Genomic DNA, 19,875 nt, shown 5'->3' with positions numbered 1-19,875 from the left:
TAATAAGTCTGTTTTATTTCTGAAGGAGGTTCTACCTGTTGGAAATAGGGGAAGGGAGCCTCTTGTGCTTATGGAATTGGGCTGCCTCCAGCTGCCCATCCTTTGGTCTTATCCTGGAGATAAGACCTGTGTGGCCTCCCTTTAGTTATCTTTTACCCCAGGTTCCTCTAGGATGGGGCCTTTAGGTTTGTAAGGCAGAGCCCCTCAGCTTCACATTGTCTGCTTTCAGGCTCACACTGACACTCCTGTGTTTTGTCTTTTGCAGGTTGGGTGGCCCAGACCCCTTGGACTACGTTAGCATGTACAGGAATGTGGGGAGCCCTTCAGCCAACATCCCCGAGCACTGGCACTACATCAGCTTTGGCCTGAGTGATCTCTATGGCGACAACAGAGTCCATGAGTGAGTGTGTACACTTGCCCTTCCATCTCCCTATTCCTTAGCCTTGAGCCTTATTTCTGAGGTTTTCCTGAGCAGGGGTGATAATGTCATAGTCCCTTGAGATTGGCATTTCTCACGTGTAACATCTGGGTTTCTGCCTTCTGCCTGTACCTCCTTGTGCCAAGGTGGTCCAGGTCATCACCTGAGCTCTGCTCATCTGGTGCAGGAAAGTGTTGGTGAGCAAGAGTTCCAAAACCATCAGGTTTTTCCAAGCTTTTTCTGATGTTTGAGCCCAAATGACAGGCAGCACAGCTATGACCCAGATCTTGGGTTGATTCCTCTAGGTCTACTTCCTTTTTTCCCCTCTAGCTTATTATGAAAAATTTTAAACAAGAAACAAGGTTGAAAGAATTTTACAGTGAACACTCATGTACCACAACCTAGATTCTACCATTAACATTTTATTCTACTTGCTTTATCATGACTATATCCATCTCTATCCCTCTGTCGATCTTACCTACTTCCTTTTAACCTGCAGTTATCTGTGCTCAGATCAGCTGCAGTACATTTTTTTTTTTTTGGTACATTTATTTATTTATTTATTTATTTCTGGCTGCATTGGGTCTTCGTTGCTGTCCGTGGGCTTTCTCTAGTTGCAGCACGCAGGGGCTACTCTTAGTTGCGGAGTGTGAGCTTCTCATTGCGGTGGCTTCTCTTGTTGCGGAGCCTGGGCTCTAGGCATGCTGGCTTCAGTAGTTGTGGCTCGTGGGCTCAGTAGTTGTGGTGCACAGGCTTAGTTGCTCCACTGCATATGGGATCTCCCCGGACCAGGGCTTGAACCTGTGTCCCCTGCATTGGCAGGTGGATTCTTAACCACCGCACCACCAGGGAAGTCCCTGCAGTACATTTTTTATCCTAGTCTTTCTTCCATTTGCTGCCCTGTAATACTTCTAATTCCTACCTGCCTCCCCTACTTGCCTCTATAATCACTGAATTTAAATACATTTTAATATTAAGTTAAACATTGTCAGTTGAAAAAATAGCAACAGTAATAATAAAAGCTAACAGTTAAGCAAGCATTGATTATGAGACAGGTACTCTTCTAATCACTTTATATATATATGTATTAACTAATTTTATTTTCACCACAACCCTAAAATACTGGTAGGTACTAATATTTGCCCCATTTTACAGTTGAGGAAAGTGAGACACAAAGAGATTCTATAATTTGCTTAAAGTCACACAGATTGGAAGTGGTGGAGCCAGGATTCTAACACAGGCAGTCTGGCTCCAGAGTCCGTACTCTTTTTTAAAAAATTAATTAATTAATTAATTAATTAAGGCTGCGTTGGGTTTTCATTGCTGGGTGTGGGCTTTCTCTAGTTGCAGTGAGCGGGGGCTACTCTTCGTTGTGGTGTGCAGGCTTCTCATTGTGGTGGCTTCTCTTGTTGAGGAGCACGGGCTCTAGGCACGTGGGCCTCAGTAGTTGTGGCATGCAGGCTCAGTAGTTGTGGCGCGCAGGCTCAGTAGTTGTGGCACACGGGCTTAGTTGCTCTGTGGCATGTGGGATCTTCCCGGACCAGGGCTCTAACCCATGTCCCCTCCATTGGCAGGCGGATTCTTAACCACTGCGCCACCAGGGAAGTCCATGATTTCTCTTTCTATTATGTCCTTTTCTGTTTTTTGTTTTGCATACTCTCTTTTTTTGCCTCTTATACCATCTTTTTGGTATCTTGGTGGTGGCTGCTTAGCGTGTGTAGACTGAAAGAGTAGCAGGGCTCTTCCTACCTTGCCTCAGCATTAAGAGGTTGATTCTGGAGATGATGATGCTATGATGAGGAAGAAGATGATAATAGTCTTTTTTTTTTTTCTTTGGCTTTGTTTTAGTTCTTACTATCTTTCATCATCCTGTCAAATGCTTTACAATCTTATCAGGTTCTTTTGTTATCTCTGTTTTATACATGAGGAAACTGAGTCCCTTGAGGGGTTAAATGAATTGTCTAAAGTCACACCTCTAGGCTGTAAAAGAGCTAGGATTGAATTGAGCTGGTCAGAGTCTGAGCTCTTAACCACTAGGCTATACCACCGCTCTGATCACAGGCCCAACCCAACTTCCTCTTTTCTCTTGTTAAGCTTGGAGGCCCAGGCCCCATCTCCTCACTGATCACGTGTCAGGAGCAATTCCTGGGCCTGCCTTTATAGCCTTCAAACATATCCATTGCAATGTCAGCCGAAGGCTTTGGGAACAGGGAATTAATCTTGCCTGAATCAAGACCCAGCATTGCATTATTAATAATGGAGATAGAATAGCAAACAGATGCAGGGAGTAGAGGGACTATGCTGGACTTTAATTTATATTTTTAATAAGAATCTGCAGAGGATATTTAGTGCAGCTAGCCTGTACCTTTTTGTTGACAGATTTATTCCAGTTAAAAGAATACTGTTTTCTATGTGGCCTAAAGATTCTTATAGTCTACCTGCTTATGAGGTATGAGTCCAAGGCCCAAATGACATGAAGAACATAATTGAGGAAGTCCCATATTTCAGAAAGGGCAACCTCTGAATTTGAAAAAGGGCCTTTCTTTGTTTAGCAGTACCCTCATATACGTGTGTCATTTCTATGTGATAAAACACTTTGATATTCAGATGTCATTCATGACAATAGTGAGACCTCCATTTGGGCTTTCACCTCACCACCCGAGCCTAGTATTTTTTGGTCTTAAAACCTGCCACTAGAAGGACATGGAAGGAATGTTCTTGGATATTTACCCAGTTCTGGTCTACGTTGCAGAAGTCAAAAGTACCTTTGTAATTGGCCTTGTGCTGGTGTGACTGGTCTCTTCTCGATCCTGGTAAGTTTCTTGAAGAAAAGTTTGCTTTTCCAAACATTTCATGTGGCAAGCCCTCTTTAAAACTGATTCATGGATTCTCATATAATTTAGGGCTTGAAACTGAGGTCAGAAAGTTGAGTGTTCTATCACCCAGCTTAAGTGCTAAGAGGTGTTGAATTGGAATTATGGCAAATGAATCTCTGGCAACATTCTCCTTACACTGCCTTTGACTTCTCATTCAATGAAAAAAAGCGCAGAAGCCTTGGTTCATTTATCCAGCATTTATCAAGTGCTGAAGTCCTATTTTGTACTGGACACAGAGCACCATAATAGATGTCTTGGGGATAAGATGCCAAGACAAAATTCGTGTCATAAGGAGCACATGTTGTAGAGGGAGGATAAATGTAAAGAGATAGTTACAGTACTGGGTAAATAAATGCTGCAATCCATGATGTAGAACATGATCTGGGAGCACAGTGGAGCGAGTGACTTACAGTCAGGCTGCTGGATTGGAAGAAGCTCCAGGGAGGAAGTGAAGTTTGACAGGAACCTTGTAGGAAGGGGCTGGGGTGAGATCTGCAGTCTGACACCTCTAGGGCACAAACATTCACTTTTGGAAAGGAGAGGAGCTTTCAAAATCTTCTAGCCCAGTATTTCCAAAATTTTTAGTGCTGCCTTCATAACCTTTGCCACTTGTAGTATATTACCTACTTTATGTTCTCTTTAAGTTAACCTCCCCTGATATAAATATATTTTTAAAAGTTAAATCACTACCATATATGGAAACCAATATCACTTGCTGTAATTTAAAGGTAGTTATGGAAGTAAACACAGTGATAACAAAGCTATATTATTAAATTCTAGCTTAATACAGTGGCCTGTCACAGAAGATTCTAAGCCTGAGGCCAGCTTTCTCTTTGTTCAAGAGATTAGTAAGTACGAGCGAGGTATTAAAAAAGACATGCTAACACCATATAGAACCTGGCCCTAGCTATGATTAAAATAATTGAAAGACAGTTGAGAAGGGAATTTTTTTTAAAGTATGATTCAGTATTATTTCTTGTCACAGACAAATGGGAAACACTGATCTAGTCCATCTCCCTTAATTGTGCAGTTTAGAAAGTACAGTAGCCTGCCAAAGGCCATGCAGCAAGTTAATGAGAGCAGCAGGGTCTCCTAACATCTAAAATGTTCTATGCTAGATAAACAACAAGGTCCTACTGTATAGCACAGGGAACTATATTCAATATCCTGTAATAAACCATAGTGGAAAAGAATATGAAAAAAGAACGTATATGTATAAAACTGAATCACTTTGCTGTATACCGGAAACTAACACAACAATGTAAATCAACTATACTTCAATTTTTAAAAAGTGTAAAAAATAAAAATAAAACGTTCTATGCTTTCTTTCAATGTACAGGGTATTGTTTGTCTTTAAGGTAATAATACAAGCAAGCTTTTTCTTTTTCTTTTTAGTTTTTACTATATTGCAGGTTAGTGCTAAGTTCTTTTTTTTTTTAACATCTTTATTGGAGTATAATTGCTTTACAATGTTGTGTTAGTTTCTGCTGTGTAACAAAGTGAATCAGCTATACATATACATATATCCCCATTTTTCCTCCCTCTTGTGTCTCCTTCCCACCCTCCCTATCCCATCCCTCTAGGTGGTCACAAACCACCGAGCTGATCTCCCTGTGCTATGCGGCTGCTTCCCACTAGCTATCTGTTTTACATTTGGTAGTGTATATATGTCCATCCCACTCTCTCACTTCATCCCACCTTACCCTTCCCCCTCCCTGTGTCCTCAAGTCCATTCTCTACATCTGCGTCTTTATTCCTGTCCTGAGTGCTAAGTTCTTTATATAAAATTATCACTTTATATTATCCTCATAGTAATTCTATGACATAAGGAATTCTTATTACCTCTTGCTCATAGATAGAGAAATTTAGGCTTAGAGAACTTACTGCACAGGTGGTAAATTGACTATCAGTACTAGCGACCCCAAAGCCTATATTCTTAGCTACTGTTCTGTATTGCCTTTCCATTTTAATCAGTCAACAGCATTTATTAAATGCCTACTCTGTACTTCTTCCCATTAAGATCTTTCTTTATCCTCACAGCTTGTTGAGGACAGGGACAGGCAGAAGCCTAGGGGTCCCCTGCGTTTCTTCTTGCTCCTGGCAGGCTTGCTTCAGTGAGCAGAAGGGGAGCAGCCCCACCCTGGTAGCCTGGAGAGGGGAGAAGAGTAAGCTGACTGGATGAGCCCTGGTTTGGCCAGTTCCATCCAAGTTCTTTCCCTATTCACAGTCACTAAAGGAAATCGGACAAGAGAGCACTTGTTTGGATTAAAGGTTCTTAAGAGGCTGTTTCTAAAGTTGGAGAGATGGAACAAGTTGCAGTTCGGGGCAGCCACACGGGAGATCAGCGTGCTTTTCTAGGAACCCTAAGGCCACCGCCAACTGACTTCAGCAGCAGAGACTGTCCTGGTGCTCTTCCCCCCAGCTTGGGAGGTGTGAGACAGCTGAGCTTCAGCTGCCAAGTGCTTGTCGGAAGACTTCAGCTCTGGCCCTTCCCTTTGTGGCCAGGCAGCTGTGGACTGGAATGTGCGGGTTTGCAGAGCTGTGGAAGAGGGGGGCTTCAGCACCACTCTCCGTCAGGATTTCTGGCTGTCCCCGGTCCTGCCAGCAGCCCTGGCTAGACCCAAACTACAGGGGGCCTAACCAAGGCACAGGAGGCTGGCTAGTTGCAGAGTGTGTTTGTGATCTCAGGCAGACTTCCCTGGTGGGATTCCACTGCGCAGGTCATCTGCTGTGTGCACCGGGCTGGTTCCAAAGACAGCCTTTGTGTGGTGTTGGCCTGCAGGCTGGCAGCTCCACAGGGTAGAGCCCACACCTCAACTCTACCTCCATGGTCGATCTGGGCTCTGCCCCACAAACGCTGGCCTCTTGGCAGGTATGTCCATGGAGTGTAGAGTTGTTCTTGCCCCCTTGGGGCGTGGAACTGCTGCTGACTGGCTCCCCATGGCTGCCTCTTACCGGGCTGGTGGATAACCTCTTTTTCCCTTTGGGTTTCTCCCATCTGGGCTCTGCACTGAATGAGTTATTTATTAAAACACTGGATACAGATTAACTTTTCCACTTGTTGTTTTGTGTGGCCTTGGTCCCCTGCAGTTGGGAAATGCTAATTTGCCTTCCTCAAAGCTTGGTTGGCAGGAACTTTTTAACATGCCGTTTCATTCCCTGGGGTTTCCAGTGGAGATTCTGCCTTTGCCATAACACACCTGTCTGGGAGTGTGGTCTCTCCTCTAGTTGGCCTTTGCTTTCTTTCCAAAGTTCTCCGGAGATTGACAAGTGGAATTCCTCTCTAAGCCACCCATAGATGGCAGGTCCCAGCCCTCCCCCTAGCTGGGCACAGCAGGCCGAGGAAGAGCTTTGTAGGTTCACTGGAAGACAGGCCTCCCTGAAGCTTTGGTCCCTCCCTCTGTCTTTCATCTCAGAGGTGTTTAGTTTCAGGATGATTGTGTGAAATGGTGGTGCTCTCTGCTAAGGGCAGGGGACCTGGCCTACCTAGAAAGAGTGGGGCGCCCTTGGTCTTGGCCTGGGGTGGGAATAAGGGACAGCAGTGGGGATAGAGCTCCCCCTGAGGCTGAAACCACCACTCTGGGCTGGATTTCAGACCCCAGATCTCTGAATTTTGAAATGTTGAGAATTCCTTTTCTTTTGTAACCACAGGAAGACCTGAGGCATTGTGGGGTTCCTAGCAGATCTGTGTGGGTGTGTGGCTTCATCCTTTGTAAAGCATTTCATTTGCAGCATGGATTCTCTGTTCCTTCATGGTGTAGAGATGCTAAATTCTCCGATTCAAGGAGTCCTTCAGCAGTAAGGGGGCAGTTGGGAAGAGATTCCTTGAGCTGGCCCAGTCAAACTGACTTAAAAGTCTGAGAGGCCTGATTATTCAGAAGTGACTGCCAGGCTGTCAGCATTGGGAGAGTTCCTCCTCTTCCTGCAGAGAGAGGCAGAAACTTGGAAGCCTTTATGGGTTTGATGTGATCAGATCTCTCAGCCCCAGGATTCTTCCCTGCCAGCCCACCCTTTTAGACTCCCATCTTTCACGCCACAACTTTTCCCATGCATGCTGGTCCTCACACCTGCCGTGTTCTGGGTCTGGGTTTGCCAGCATCTCCTTTGCCCAGCATTCTGACTCAGAGGTCCTGACTCAGGACTTTGGCCTTTGGCTCCTAAATTCATTCCTCTGTCCTGCCTTTGAGGTCTCCCAGTCAACTACGTTTCCTGTTTCAGTAGCTCCGTTCTGATGTCTGGTCCTAAGAAGTGTGTGGAGAGGTCTTGTGCTCTCTGACCTGAGCCCCATGGGAATGGTCTCCTCACCCCTGCACATACTTTCAAAGCTCGCTGACCTACTGCCGAGCTCTCCACAGAGCACCAGGCTGCGCGGCACACGCCACCAGCAGAGCTATATTGAGTCCCAGTACAGGCAGAACACTGGAGAAGGTGATGTGTTTGGGTGGGGGACAGTGAGAAGTCATACCGAGCTTCTGTCCTTGAAAAAACCCAAGATCTGCTTGATAAGAGATGGCAGAGTCCCTGGGAAAGAAGGCGACAGTGAAGATTGGGGCTGGAAGCAACTTTAGGCTTTGCCTGACTTCTGTGACTTTGTGGCTGTCTCCCCTCACCCTGTGGTCCTCAGTGCTTCATTAAAACATGTAATAATACTTGCAAACTACTTGTAGCTCTTACTGTGTGCAAGGCACTATTCTAAGTGTTTGTTTTTTTTAAAAAATTAATTAATTAATTTATTTTTGGCTGTGTTGGGTCTTCGTTTCTGTGCGAGGGCTTTCTCTAGTTGCGGCGAGGGGGGGGCCACTCTTCATCGCAGTGCACAGGCCTCTCACCATCGCGGCCTCTCTTGTTGCGGAGCACAGGCTCCAGACGCGCAGGCTCAGTAGTTGTGGCTCACGGGCCCAGTTGCTCCACGGCATGTGGGATCTTCCCAGACCAGGGCTCGAACCCGTGTCCCCTGCATTGGCAGGCAGATTCTCAACCACTGCGCCACCAGGGAAGCCCTCTAAGTGTTTTATATAAATTCATTTCATCCTTACAACAGCTCCATGGGGTAGATATTATTAATCTTATTTTACAAGGAAACTGAGGCACAGAGATGTTAAGGAAATAATCACCCAGCCAGGGAATGCTGGAGCTGGGCTATCAACCTGGGCAATCTGGCTCCAGCAGTCCTCACCCTTCCCTTCCTCTACCTGTGTGGGCGTGTGAGGAAGGTCCCCCCTTGGACCTCTATTACTATCGTGCGCCTCAGTTCAGAGGTATCTTGGATTATTGGAGTGTGAATAGTTAAGCAGGAAGAGCTTTGTAGGGGAAACGTTGAGCTGGGTGTTGAAGCAACTTTGTAGAGAAGAAAGAGTTCTGTCGGGTAACAGCAAGAGGGTAGGTGATAGGATCCTGTGTCAAATTCAAGTCAAGGCTTCTGCAGCCTTACTGTGGTCATTTTTAGGAAGTTGCCAGGAAAGTCTGCTCTTAAGAGCACAAAGGTGGTGCTTCTGGCTTGGATGTCAAGTTCACATGGTCATGCTTCCTGTGTGGTCAAGAATGTGCCCAGCATTCCCACAACCCAGAGCATATGTTGCCCAGAATGTGTGGACTATCTGATCATTCTCTCTGGGGAGGAAGTATAGAAATGAGGAACACTTCAAAGCTGGGAGTACCCATACCTTCTAGCTGAGGTGTCTGTAGGGCCAACATGGGAAGGATTTTTGTTCTGAAATAAAGTTGTCTTGTCACCCTGCAGAGTGACATAACCAGCAGAGGATATATTTTTCCTCTGTCCTTATATCAATGCAGATTGTCATATCATTTTTTAAAACATTTTAATTCCTGTACAGTAAGTCCCCTACATATGAACGAGTTCCACTCCGAGAGCACATTCATAAGTCCAATTTGTTCGTAAGTCCACCAAAGTTAGCCTAGGTACCAAACTTTTACAGATAACACCAGACACGTGAACTAACTTACGTGATCACACATGCAAATGCACGTTCGCATCTTAGAAAGTTCGCAACTTGAAGGTTCGTATGTAGGGGACTTACTGTAATGGTTTTTTAAAATTAATAGGCCTTATATTTTAGAGCAGTTTTAGGTTTATAGAAAATTGAACAGATAGCCCAAAGAGTTCTAATATACCCTTTCTCTCCTCTGCTTATAGTTTCCCTTGTTACTAATTCCCTTGCATTAGTGGTATATTTGTTACAATTGATGATCCAGTATGATACATTATTACTAGCTAATGCCTTCTAGTTTACATTATGGTTCACTCTTTTTGTTATATAGTTCTGTGTGTTTTGACAAATACATGTCCTGTATCCACCATTAGAGTATCATACAGAATAGTTTCACTGCCCTAAAAATGCCCTGTGCTTTTTATCCTTTCTTCCCTCCTCCCAGACCCTTGGCAACCACTGATTGTTTTACTGTCTCTTTAGTTTTGCCTTTTCTGAAATGTCATGTAGTTGGAATCATACAGTATATAGCCTTTTCAGGTTGACTTCTTTCGCTAAGCAATATGCATTTAAGGTTCCTCCATGTCTTTTTGTGGCTTGATAGCTTATTTCTTTTATCACTGAACAATATTCCATTGTGTGTATATACCATAGTTTATCCATTCACTTATTGAAGGATATCTTGATTGCTTCCAGCTTTTGGCGATTTTGAATAAAGCTGCCATAAACATTCATATGTGGGTTTTCTGTGGACATAAGTTTTCAACTCATTTGGGTAAAATTGCTGGATCACATGGTAAGACTATGTTTAGCTTTGTAAGAAACTACCAAACGGTCTTCCAAAGTGGCTGTACCATTTTGCATTCCCATCAGCAATGAGTAAGAATTTCTCTTATTCTGTGTCCTCACCAGCATTTGGTATTGTCAGTTTTTTGGATTTTAGCCATTCTAACAGGTGGAGTGATATCGCATTGTTGTATTAATTTGCAATTCCCCAGTGACGCATGATGTTGAGCATCTTTTCATATGCTTATCTGACATCTGTATCTCTTCTCCAGTGATATATCTTTGTTTTTGTTCTATCACCTCCTCCCCCTCCCCATTCTACCCCCTGAACACAAAACCCCTTTTTCTTACATCATGGGTTCAGACAGTGTTTTCTGGCATATTTTCCTTTTGGTCACTTCTCATTAAGTGAGTTAGTTCCCCTGAGTAGGTACGGGGTCCACGTCTGAATCCCTCCATCTCAGTGGGTTTTAACTGGGGCTGGCCCGTGTGTTCTGTACCTTCTTTTCCCTAGTGATGGTGTCTTTCATAAAGTCTGTAGCTGGTACTGGGTAGGCTAGTAGCCTACAACTTCAATCCCAAGGTTCAAGATTGATACGCCCTCCAGTACAGACACTACAAAGACTGGTGTGCAAACTTGTCCAACAGCAGACCTTGGCAAGCTTAATCTTGTCTTAGATGAGAAATGAGTACATCAGGCTCCTTGAGGCCCCAGCCAGACCTCAAACTCTGTTTTAGCTGAACCAGCATCAAGAAGACTCTTTAAAGTCCAAAACTTTGCTGGCCTGTACTTTTCCTGTTCCATCCATTATTGTTGTCACTTTTTAGGTATAAAATTACGTTTTTTCATTTACAAAGACAGACAGTTGAACCATTTTACCAAACATGTTGGAAATTAGAGAAGGAAGAAAAAAAATCATCCATAATCCTATCACCTTTTGTTTGCAATCCTACGTCTGCCCTCATGATGATTTCTGTAAACAGTTCATTGTGAGTGATGCTGTGCCCAGTGTATGCAGGGCTTCTGTCTTATGTGAGTTTCTCAGTTTGAGACTAACATCTTCCAAGGCTTCCCTAGTACTTGGCTCATGCTATTTTCTAAATTCAGCTGGCCCACGGCTGCTAGGATTTCCAGATTCTGAAAACAACACTTTTGCTTGGGATGATGGCTCCTACCCATTGTCATGTTGCATTAACTACATCCATTTCTTTTGCTGCTTGACTTCTCACGGAAGTGAAGAGCGGTTGAGGTAGTATATGTACCAACTGTGCTGGCCACCCACCTCTCAGTTACTACCTCCATCCTTTTAATGCAAATCGCCGTGCCTGGTGGTGGTAGTCCTGAGAGTGTGTGTTGTTCCTGTTGTTGTTTGCCCCTTAGAAAGTTGATCAGTGATTAGATTTGGTGATCACTGTCACCTGGAAATTAACACCACAAGCCTCCTTGTCTCTCCCTTTCTTGGGTGTGTGGATACAGAAGACTGAGACTGGGCTTACGGAGTGCCCCAGGTTCCTGGTACCCAAGTTATACAGAAGGTTCACAAGTATAAGCACAATTGCCAAGAGATAGGTAAGATCCTTCTCAGGTAATTGCCTGAAATAAATGAGCTACCATTTAGGACTTTTGAGGCTTTCTGCCATACATAGGAATCAAATAATATAATAATACTCTCTGTTTGCAGCAGGATCTGATCAGTGGATCTAGGAGAAAGGACGGCCTGCTGTCCTTTCCTGGCACTGGGTCTACCAGGTGATGGGTGGATACACTTGGTTCCCATCCAGCGTTAATCACTGGCCTGTCTTCTTCGTTTGGAGGGTCAGCCATTCACTCATTACAGAGATAGTCATTATTGGGGTAGTTCTGGGCATGAGGTATGTAGTAATGAAAAGCATACTCCTGGTCTGGCCTGGTCTTCATGGAGCCTCCAGTCTTCTGGCTGAAGCGTCCTTGAGCAGGAAAAAACAGTGCAGGGAGGTGGGCTGGTTACAGCCTCAGAACCTTAGGTGTCACACGGAACCTCCCTGCCTCCTTTTCTGCAGTCTGTCCCTTGAGGCCTAGTGGGGGGCTCTTTGTGAGCAGGAGTCCTGAGGCTCAAAAATGAGGCCAGGCCTATGTTTGGGGTTGGGCCATTTCCCCATTTGTAAGTGAGAACATGGGTTCATAGCAGCTGCTCAGAGGAATGTGGTTCACTGGACTCCAGGCCCTTAACTAGCAGGTTAGTATAAGCTGGTGGCCTTCAGAGGTCCTTTACCTTCCTACTCCCTCCCGTGTTACTCAGGCTTCTTGATTCCCCATCATAGAACCAGCTTTGCCATAATGAGGCCAGTCAAGATGTTTTTGTTTTTCAAGTGCTGACCTCCATGTGATGCCTGGAGGTGCTTGGAGCCTTGCCTCTGACCACCAGTTTCCCTTAGTCTGATCTCAGGCCTTTCAGCATGAGGTTAGGAGCTCAGGAGCCATGCCTGTGGGGAGGGGTAACTACTAGAGAATGGGGCCTGGCCCAGGCTGCCGGTCCCAGGGGAACAAGCTGGCTGGCTGCACTTTCTCCCTGTGATGGATCTGACTCCTAAATGCTTCTGAAAAGCTTGATTGGTTAGAGGACAAAACAGTGAAATCTGACAGACAACACCATGGCTTGCCCTAACCCCTTCTTCTTCCCGTTCTAGCTTTTTCAATATATCGGGTTGCAGACATGCTGGATTCCCGCCCTCCTGGAGCCAGTCTGGCAATTTTTCATTCCTGTAGCCAGGGGTTTTGCACAGAGAAAAGGCCCAGAAGGAAGGCAGTAGATGAGCAGGGAGCTCTTGGGGTTGGAGCTTTACAGGAGCGTTGCTAATATGGATCCCTTAGTTCTATGCCAGCTCTGTGGCTGGGGGCAGTGTCCACACCATGTCCCTCCTCTGCCATCCAGTGGCCTCCAGTCTCACTTTAGTAATAGCCAAAGGCCATTGCTGCCAAGATTCTTTGATCCACCTCATCCCCTGCTGCTCTCCTTCCTCACTGTGCTCCACCCACTCTAGTCTGCTGCTGTTCCTCCAAAGTGCCAGGCAGTCTCCTGCCTCAGGGCCTTTGCACCTGCTCTCCCCATGTCTAGAAAGCTCTATTCTCAGATAGCTTCATGCCTTACTCCCTCACCTCCTTAGGTCTTTCCTCAAATATCACCTTTTAGTGAGACCTTACCCGACCTCCTTATTTAGAATGGGAACCCTGAACCCCCCTCCATGAAGCACTATCACCTGCTTAATTTTTCTTTAAAGCACTTATGACCATTTACCTTATTTTACTTAGTTGGCTTGTTTGTTGTCTGTCTGCCCTCCTTCCCAATAGAATGTAAGCTCCCTTAGGGAAAGGATGTATACCAGCTTTATGCATTGTTTCCCCGGTGCATCAACAAATATTTGTTGAAGGAATGAATAAATGAAAAACCAAAAAAACCTTGCTTTGGGATTTCTCTGGCTGTTGGGAAAGCATTCTCACAGCAGAGGCAAAGAATTCTTCTGGCCCAGCACCAAGTCTGAGCGTTTAGCTCACTCGGGGATTTCTTCAGTTTGGACCCATGTACTTGTAATAGGGTTGATACTCCATGGGCATTTTCATAGGAGTCAGAGCCTTTCTCTGGGAGGAGGTGTGTGATTTTGGTAAAAATGTCGGAAGCTTGCTTTATCGGGGTGGGGGAGAACCCCCAGCACCTAGCACGGTGCTTGGTATATGATAAGCCCTTAATTGATTTCCTGAAGTGTTTAGTGCACATTACCTTTTAAATGCTGGGGCTATCATGGGAGCAAGACAGGCAAGATTTCTGTTTTCATTGATTTTACATTTTAATAGGAAAAACATGTAAAAATAAGTACAGTTTTAGATAGTGCAGGTGCCGTGTTGAAAATAAAGCAGAGATGATGTGCTGCAGATACCCAGGTAGAAGTAGGGGTTGAGGTGGGTGGAGAGGTTGCATTTAGCAGGTAATCAGTGATGGCTTCCTTGAAGACACATTTGAACTGAGACTTCAATGACAAAGTGGCAGCCAGGGCTGTCACATCTTGCAACTCTAGGGGCACCGTTCATATTATTCAGTGCAATTTGCGCTCCCTGGAGTTGTACAGTGCTCTGGTCACCCAACCGTGTGAAGATTGTAGGCAGTGAAAATTGTTAGTTCAGAGGCCCTGAGGTAGGAAGGACCTTGAGTTGTTCAAGGAACAGAAAGAAGGCCAATATGCTTGGGGCTTGGTAAGAAGAGGACAGCGGAGCAAGATGAGGTTGGAGAGTTTGAAGACAATACAAAGAACGTGACATTCAACAAATTATCTGTTATCTGTTGACTGATGAGGGAAGCAAAGGGATGATATTATGGGGGCAGGAGTGGGGTTTTAGGAAACTTTTCTGGTAATTTGGGAACTCAACACTGGTGTGAAGGCAAGAGTACAGAGTTGAGTGATGGTTTTATTTCCCTAAAAAGGAAACAGCAAAGTGGCTCAAAGGAAATACCATTAAGATATTTGAGTCTAACTTTGGCAGTGACTAAGAGGAAAGCTCATTGCTTTTTAATACTGTCTTATCTTGTTTGTCATTGAACGTCTCAGCCTGATTATCTCTTTGGACAGAAATGGGAATATTATTATCATTTAGCATTTGCTCAGCTGTGACATGATGTGCCCATGTACAGAACACACAATAAGTACAATCCTTGCTCTTGGGGAACTGAGATGCTGAAAAAGATTTGTTTCTTCCCGTTACCCTCTTTCAGGTGTCTCGATCTGGGGTGGCCGACTTCCCAGAGTCCTGGAGGCTAGTGGGTGGACAGAAAGTCCTTGGGCAGAACGCCCTGGCTCTTGGGTCTGTAAGAAGCCCCCAGGCTGTACACCTGTGTGCAGACGGCACCTCGCTTCCCAAATCAGACTGTGATCTTGCCGCCGTTGGCCTAGCCTGTCTTTTTTCATTTTTTTAAAAAAGATCTTTGATTAGATGCTGCTTTAGCCCAAAGCCAAGAGTGGGGGCTGTCATAGTGATGCCAAGAAACTCAAGCACCAGGCTCTTCCTTGGCCCAGAATTCCTATAGAGCACGGGGCGCGCTTGGAATCCCTCTGGGGACTGACCTTTGGGTTCTTTGGTGGTGGATGGGAGTAGAGGAAAGAAGGTACAGTCGGTCTCCAGTAGGGGAGGGTGGTCAGCTTTCACCATTCTGCAGAGAAAGGGTCTGCTGCTCTTGGCTTGGTGCTTTTCTTAGATTCAGTTCTCAGTCTGGGAAGCTCTTTGCTCACTGAAACCCCAGGATAGAGTTAAGCCACCCTAAGTGTTGGGAGCCAGGTAGTTTGTTTAGCTGGGTTCTCAGCTAAATCCGTCCTGGGAGCTACTGTTTTTAAACTTGAGGAATGCTGTGGGAACATGGTACTTGGCTCCCAGCAAGGGATCTCAGGAAACATCTACTTGAGCAGGCAAATGCATTCCACGAGTCTGGTTGTAGTAGAAAGAGTATCTGCTACTCAGAGTTACAACTCAAAGGTGCCTGCCCTGCATTGTAGCCTCATCAGAATCCCAGCTCGGTGTGAGGGTGCAGAGTCTCAACTGATGTGGTTTTTCTCTCTCTTTCTTTCTTTCTTTTTTTCCCTTCCTTTAAGATTGTGCAAAATTAATATAATATAGCTGGAAGTGTTTTAAAAATCTTAACTATCAGAATATTACCATATAAACATACTGGAAAAGAGTTTTACTAAGTTTTATTACCTCGAATAGTACTTGTGTAGTCACCAAACACCATTTCAAAACAGCTCATGAAGTATCAGTAATTGTGAATTGTTCAAAATAAAAACATAATCTTTGCAAATGTTTATTTTGTAATTGTTTACTGAATTCTGTTGTAATGGCTGTCACTCAAAGCATGGAAGCAGTCAGGAAGAATCTTGGGCCTGGTTTGAGGGATCCAAGGTCAGGAACTTGGGCAAAGCTGGAAGATCCAGGCAGCTCTTGAAGGACGGGGCTGATTAAGCTGCAGAGTCTAGAGGGTAGGGAAGCTAGAGGCATCTGCTGTTGTTCTCAGGGAGAAATGATGAGCAGGACTGCTTCTACTGAGCACTAAGCAAGGGAAGGATGAATACTGGCTTCTCTGTTTGGGTACTTGCTGGTGCTGGACACTGTGCCATCCATTAAAAGCCTCCCAACTGCCCTATGAAGCAAATATTCTTCGCCCAGTTTAATAGGTGAGGAGACTCCAGGGCACATGGAAATTAACTTGCCCAAGGGTCAGCTAGAAAGTGGTGGAGCTGGGCTTTGTGTCAGCTCAGGTGACCTCCACTGCCCGTATGCTTGCCTATGTCACTGGACTCTTCTCTAGCATCTTATTAGGACCCTAGGGTAGTACAATTTTATGCAATTTCTGCCCTAAGTCCACCCTGGGACCTCCAGAGAGTTCAAAGAGCCCAAGAGCCCAAGACTAAGAATCTCTTGTGTCTCCCTTCCTCACTTCCCAGCTTCCCTGCATTGCTGGGCCGGCTCACCACTCTGCCTAAGCCCTTCAGCTCATAACCTTGGGCTGGCATTTGCCCCCTTATCCCTTGCCCAGTATTCTAAATCTTGTAAAACTTTGCCTCTTTTCTCAGATTTAGTCTAGTTAGTAAATATTTTAGTCTCACTCTGTTCCCTTGTTCAGCAAGCCTTCACTGAGCACTTCTTTGCCAGTCACTGGTGGTGCAAAAAGGGGCAAATCCAGTCCTAATGGGAGAGCTAGGAAGGCAGTTACAGTACAGCAAGGAGGGTCCTGTGATGGTGGTTTGCACAGGAGTAAGGAAGAGTGGTAGGTGCCCTATATTGGTCAGGGTCTCAACAAGAAAGAGTTTGGTACCTTCAAGGTAGGATAACTGGGGGAGGGTTTGTTTATAAAGGAAGGGCACCATAGAGGATAGTGCAGTAATGCAGGGCTGGTGGTTGGCTTGGCTGCTGCTCTCCTAGCGCTGAAGGGACCAGAGGAGGGAGTGAGATTTGAGAACCTAGAAGGAAAGAGTTGTGTAGAGTGTCCCTCCTCAGAGTGACCTTTAGGACTAACCTTCAGTCGAGGAGCATGGCCAGCCTTAGGTAGTCTCAAAGGGAGGGAGCCCTGGTCTCTCTCTCCTCCCTCCCTCAGATTTCCTTTAGGGCTTCCACTGGCTGAACCCAAGTGGAAGCCAGAAGGCTCAGAAGCCCCACAGAGGTCAGCTTTAAAGGGCAGAGAGCAAGGTGGGTGTGTTGGTTTTCTATTGCTGCAATACAAATTACCACAAATTTAGTAGCTCAAAACAGCACACATAATCTCACATCTCCTCTGGGTCAGGGGTCCAGGTGTAGCTTAGCTGAGTGTTCTGCTTAGGGTCTCACAAGGCTGCAATTAGTGTCAGCTGGGCTGTGTTCTCATCTGAGGCTCCACTGGGGAAGTATTTAGTACTTCCAAACTCCCTCAGGTTATTGGCAGAATTTCTTTCCTTGCAAGAGTCCTGGAAAGTTCTTCAGAGCCAGCAATGGTGATAGCAACTGCTAGCAAGACATGGTCTTACATAATGTAACATAATCATGAGAGTGATATTCTGTCACCTAGCCACGTTCTGTTGGTTAAAAGCAAGTCCCAGGTTCTACCCGCATTCAAGGAGGGGGGATTCCGGGACTCCCCTGGTGGTCCAGCAGTTAAGACCCCGCGCTCCCAATGCACGGGGCCCGGGTTTGATCCCTGGCCAGGGAACTAGATCCCACATGCCGCAATTAAAGATCCCGCACACTGCAACGAAGATCCCGCGTGCCACGACTAAGACTGGTGCAGCGAAATAAATAAATAAATACTTAAAAAAAAAATGGAGGGCGGGGATTCCACAAAGGCATGAACACAGGAGGCAGAGGTCGTGGGGGCCACCTCAGGATCTGTCTGCCATGGTGGGGATGGACCTAGAAGAGCAAACCGAAGATACTCAGCACAGGTACCCAGCTCAGAGAAGGTAACACCTGAGCCTCCCTGAAGATGAGCAGAGGGCAGAGAAAAAGGGAACAACCTGTGCAGAGTCTCAGAGGTGAGGAAGTCATTAGTGTGTCAGGGATCTGCCAGTCATTCATTCATTGTGAGGCCTAGGAGGTGAGAGGGACCCAGTTCCCGGTGGTCTTGTTGAGAAGTCTGGACTTTACCCTGAAGGTTTGGAGTGGGGGTGGGCGTTGGAGGATTTTTTAGCAGGGGAGAGGTACATCATATCCCATTTTGAGAACATCAGAGTGAAGAACTGAATAGGGCAGGAGGCAGGAGATCAGTGAGGAAGAGTGGTGTTGGCCGTCCAAGTGTAGGATGCAGGGAGTATAACCAACATATTATAATAACTTTAGATGAAATATAACCTTTAGAAATTGTAAATCAGTATGTTGTACACCTGAAACTTACATAATACTGTACATCGACTCTACCTTAAGGAAAAAAAAAGGCCAACCCATGGTGTGGCAGTGAGGATGGAGAGAAGAGAACAGATTTGAGAGCTGCTGAGGAGGGAGGAGGAAGTGTCCTCAGACCTCAGTGACTGCCAGCGTGGCTGCACAGGAGGACAGGGAGGGCTGGAGGATGACTCCTGGGATTCTGGCTTAGTGGCTCTACTAGTTTCCTATTGCTGCCGTAACAAATTACCACATTTATTATCTTACAGTTCTGGAGGTCAGATGTCTGACATGGGTCTCACTGGGCTAAAATCAAGGTGTCAGCTGGGCTATATTCCATTTCCTTTACCAGCTTTTAGGGGCTACACGCCTTCCTTGGCTCATGCCCCTTCTTCCAGTTTCAAAACTGGCAATGCAGGCCAAGTCCTCATGTCACATCTCTTTGACCTACTCTTCTGCCTCTCTCTTCCACTTTTAAGGACTCGTATGGTTACCTTGAGCTCACCCAGATATCATCTAGCATCTCAAGATCCTTAACTTAATCACATCTGCAAAGTCCCTTTTGCCATGTAAGGTAACATACACAGGTTCCACAGATTAGAATGTGTATATCTTTGGGGAGCCATTATACAGGCTACCATAGTAGTACTCGTCTTCAGTTAGAGAAAGCTGGAGAAGGATCACGTTTGGGGAGATAGTGAGTTCAGATTTGTATATACTGAGTTTGCGGTGTCTGGGTTTGGTTCTTTGCTTGGGGATAGATTTGGGAATCCTCAACACAGTCCTGGTGCTGCAAACCATTTTATGAGGTTACTTGGGGAAACTATGTGTGGTAAGGAGGTGGAGCTTTCTCCAGGGCTCAGCTCAGGAGCTGAGCCCTGGAGAAATCGGGGCTCTGGCTTTTGTCCCTCTTTCTTCACCTAGAGAGTCCCCTAGGGGCAGATGGAGGCCATGCATGGGGAAATGCTCACATTCTGTTTTCCCTAGTGAAGTGGTTTCCAGTGGTGCCCTCTGTTTGCCAGGCAGCTCTTTATTCTCTGCATGGGTGTAAGGGGCAGAGTAGTGGCCAATCCCAGGGCGTCATGGGGCTTGGGCCAGCACTGAGGGCCTTGGAGCAGACTGACCTTCTCAAGAAACTTGGTGCAAATAGTAAAGGCAGGTGGTGCTCCAAGCATGTGCTGGAGTTTGGATATATGGTCCTTGCACTTGCTTGGTGTTGCCCTGGGAGGCAGAGAGCTTGTGGAGAAGAGATAGGCAGCCTCCTGTGCCGAGCCCCAGAGCTACTGGAGGTCTTCGTTTCAATTCTTTCTGTAATCGCTGGGTCCAGCTGGGGATATGTGTGTGCACTTGGAGGGAGGACACCAAAGGAAAAGCTTTCCTGTCTATTCCCCTGGGACGGGACCTAGAGGCTCCATTCTTCTGGAAGAGAATATCCAACTCAGTAAAGCAGGGAACTAAGCCTGATCCCAAGGAGGAGGG

The 19,875-nt window shown here is 45.8% G+C and overlaps 1 protein-coding gene across 8 annotated transcripts in view; it reads left to right on the top strand.

Moving 5' to 3' along the window:
- Positions 1-19,875, top strand: part of SUFU (SUFU negative regulator of hedgehog signaling) — a 110,118-nt gene that overhangs the window by 4,396 nt on the left and 85,847 nt on the right. For all 8 annotated transcript variants that reach the window (XM_059899827.1, XM_059899826.1, XM_059899824.1 and 5 more), the window contains exon 2: positions 266-400. In XM_059899827.1, the coding sequence (XP_059755810.1) occupies positions 266-400 (135 nt within the window). The remainder of the gene's footprint in view (positions 1-265; positions 401-19,875) is intronic.

The sequence above is a fragment of the Balaenoptera ricei genome, chromosome 16 (genome assembly GCF_028023285.1).
Source record: "Balaenoptera ricei isolate mBalRic1 chromosome 16, mBalRic1.hap2, whole genome shotgun sequence".
NCBI classification, from domain to species: domain Eukaryota; kingdom Metazoa; phylum Chordata; class Mammalia; order Artiodactyla; family Balaenopteridae; genus Balaenoptera; species Balaenoptera ricei.
Note: the sequence above shows the minus strand (reverse complement) of the source record. Positions and strands in the feature narration are given on the sequence as shown.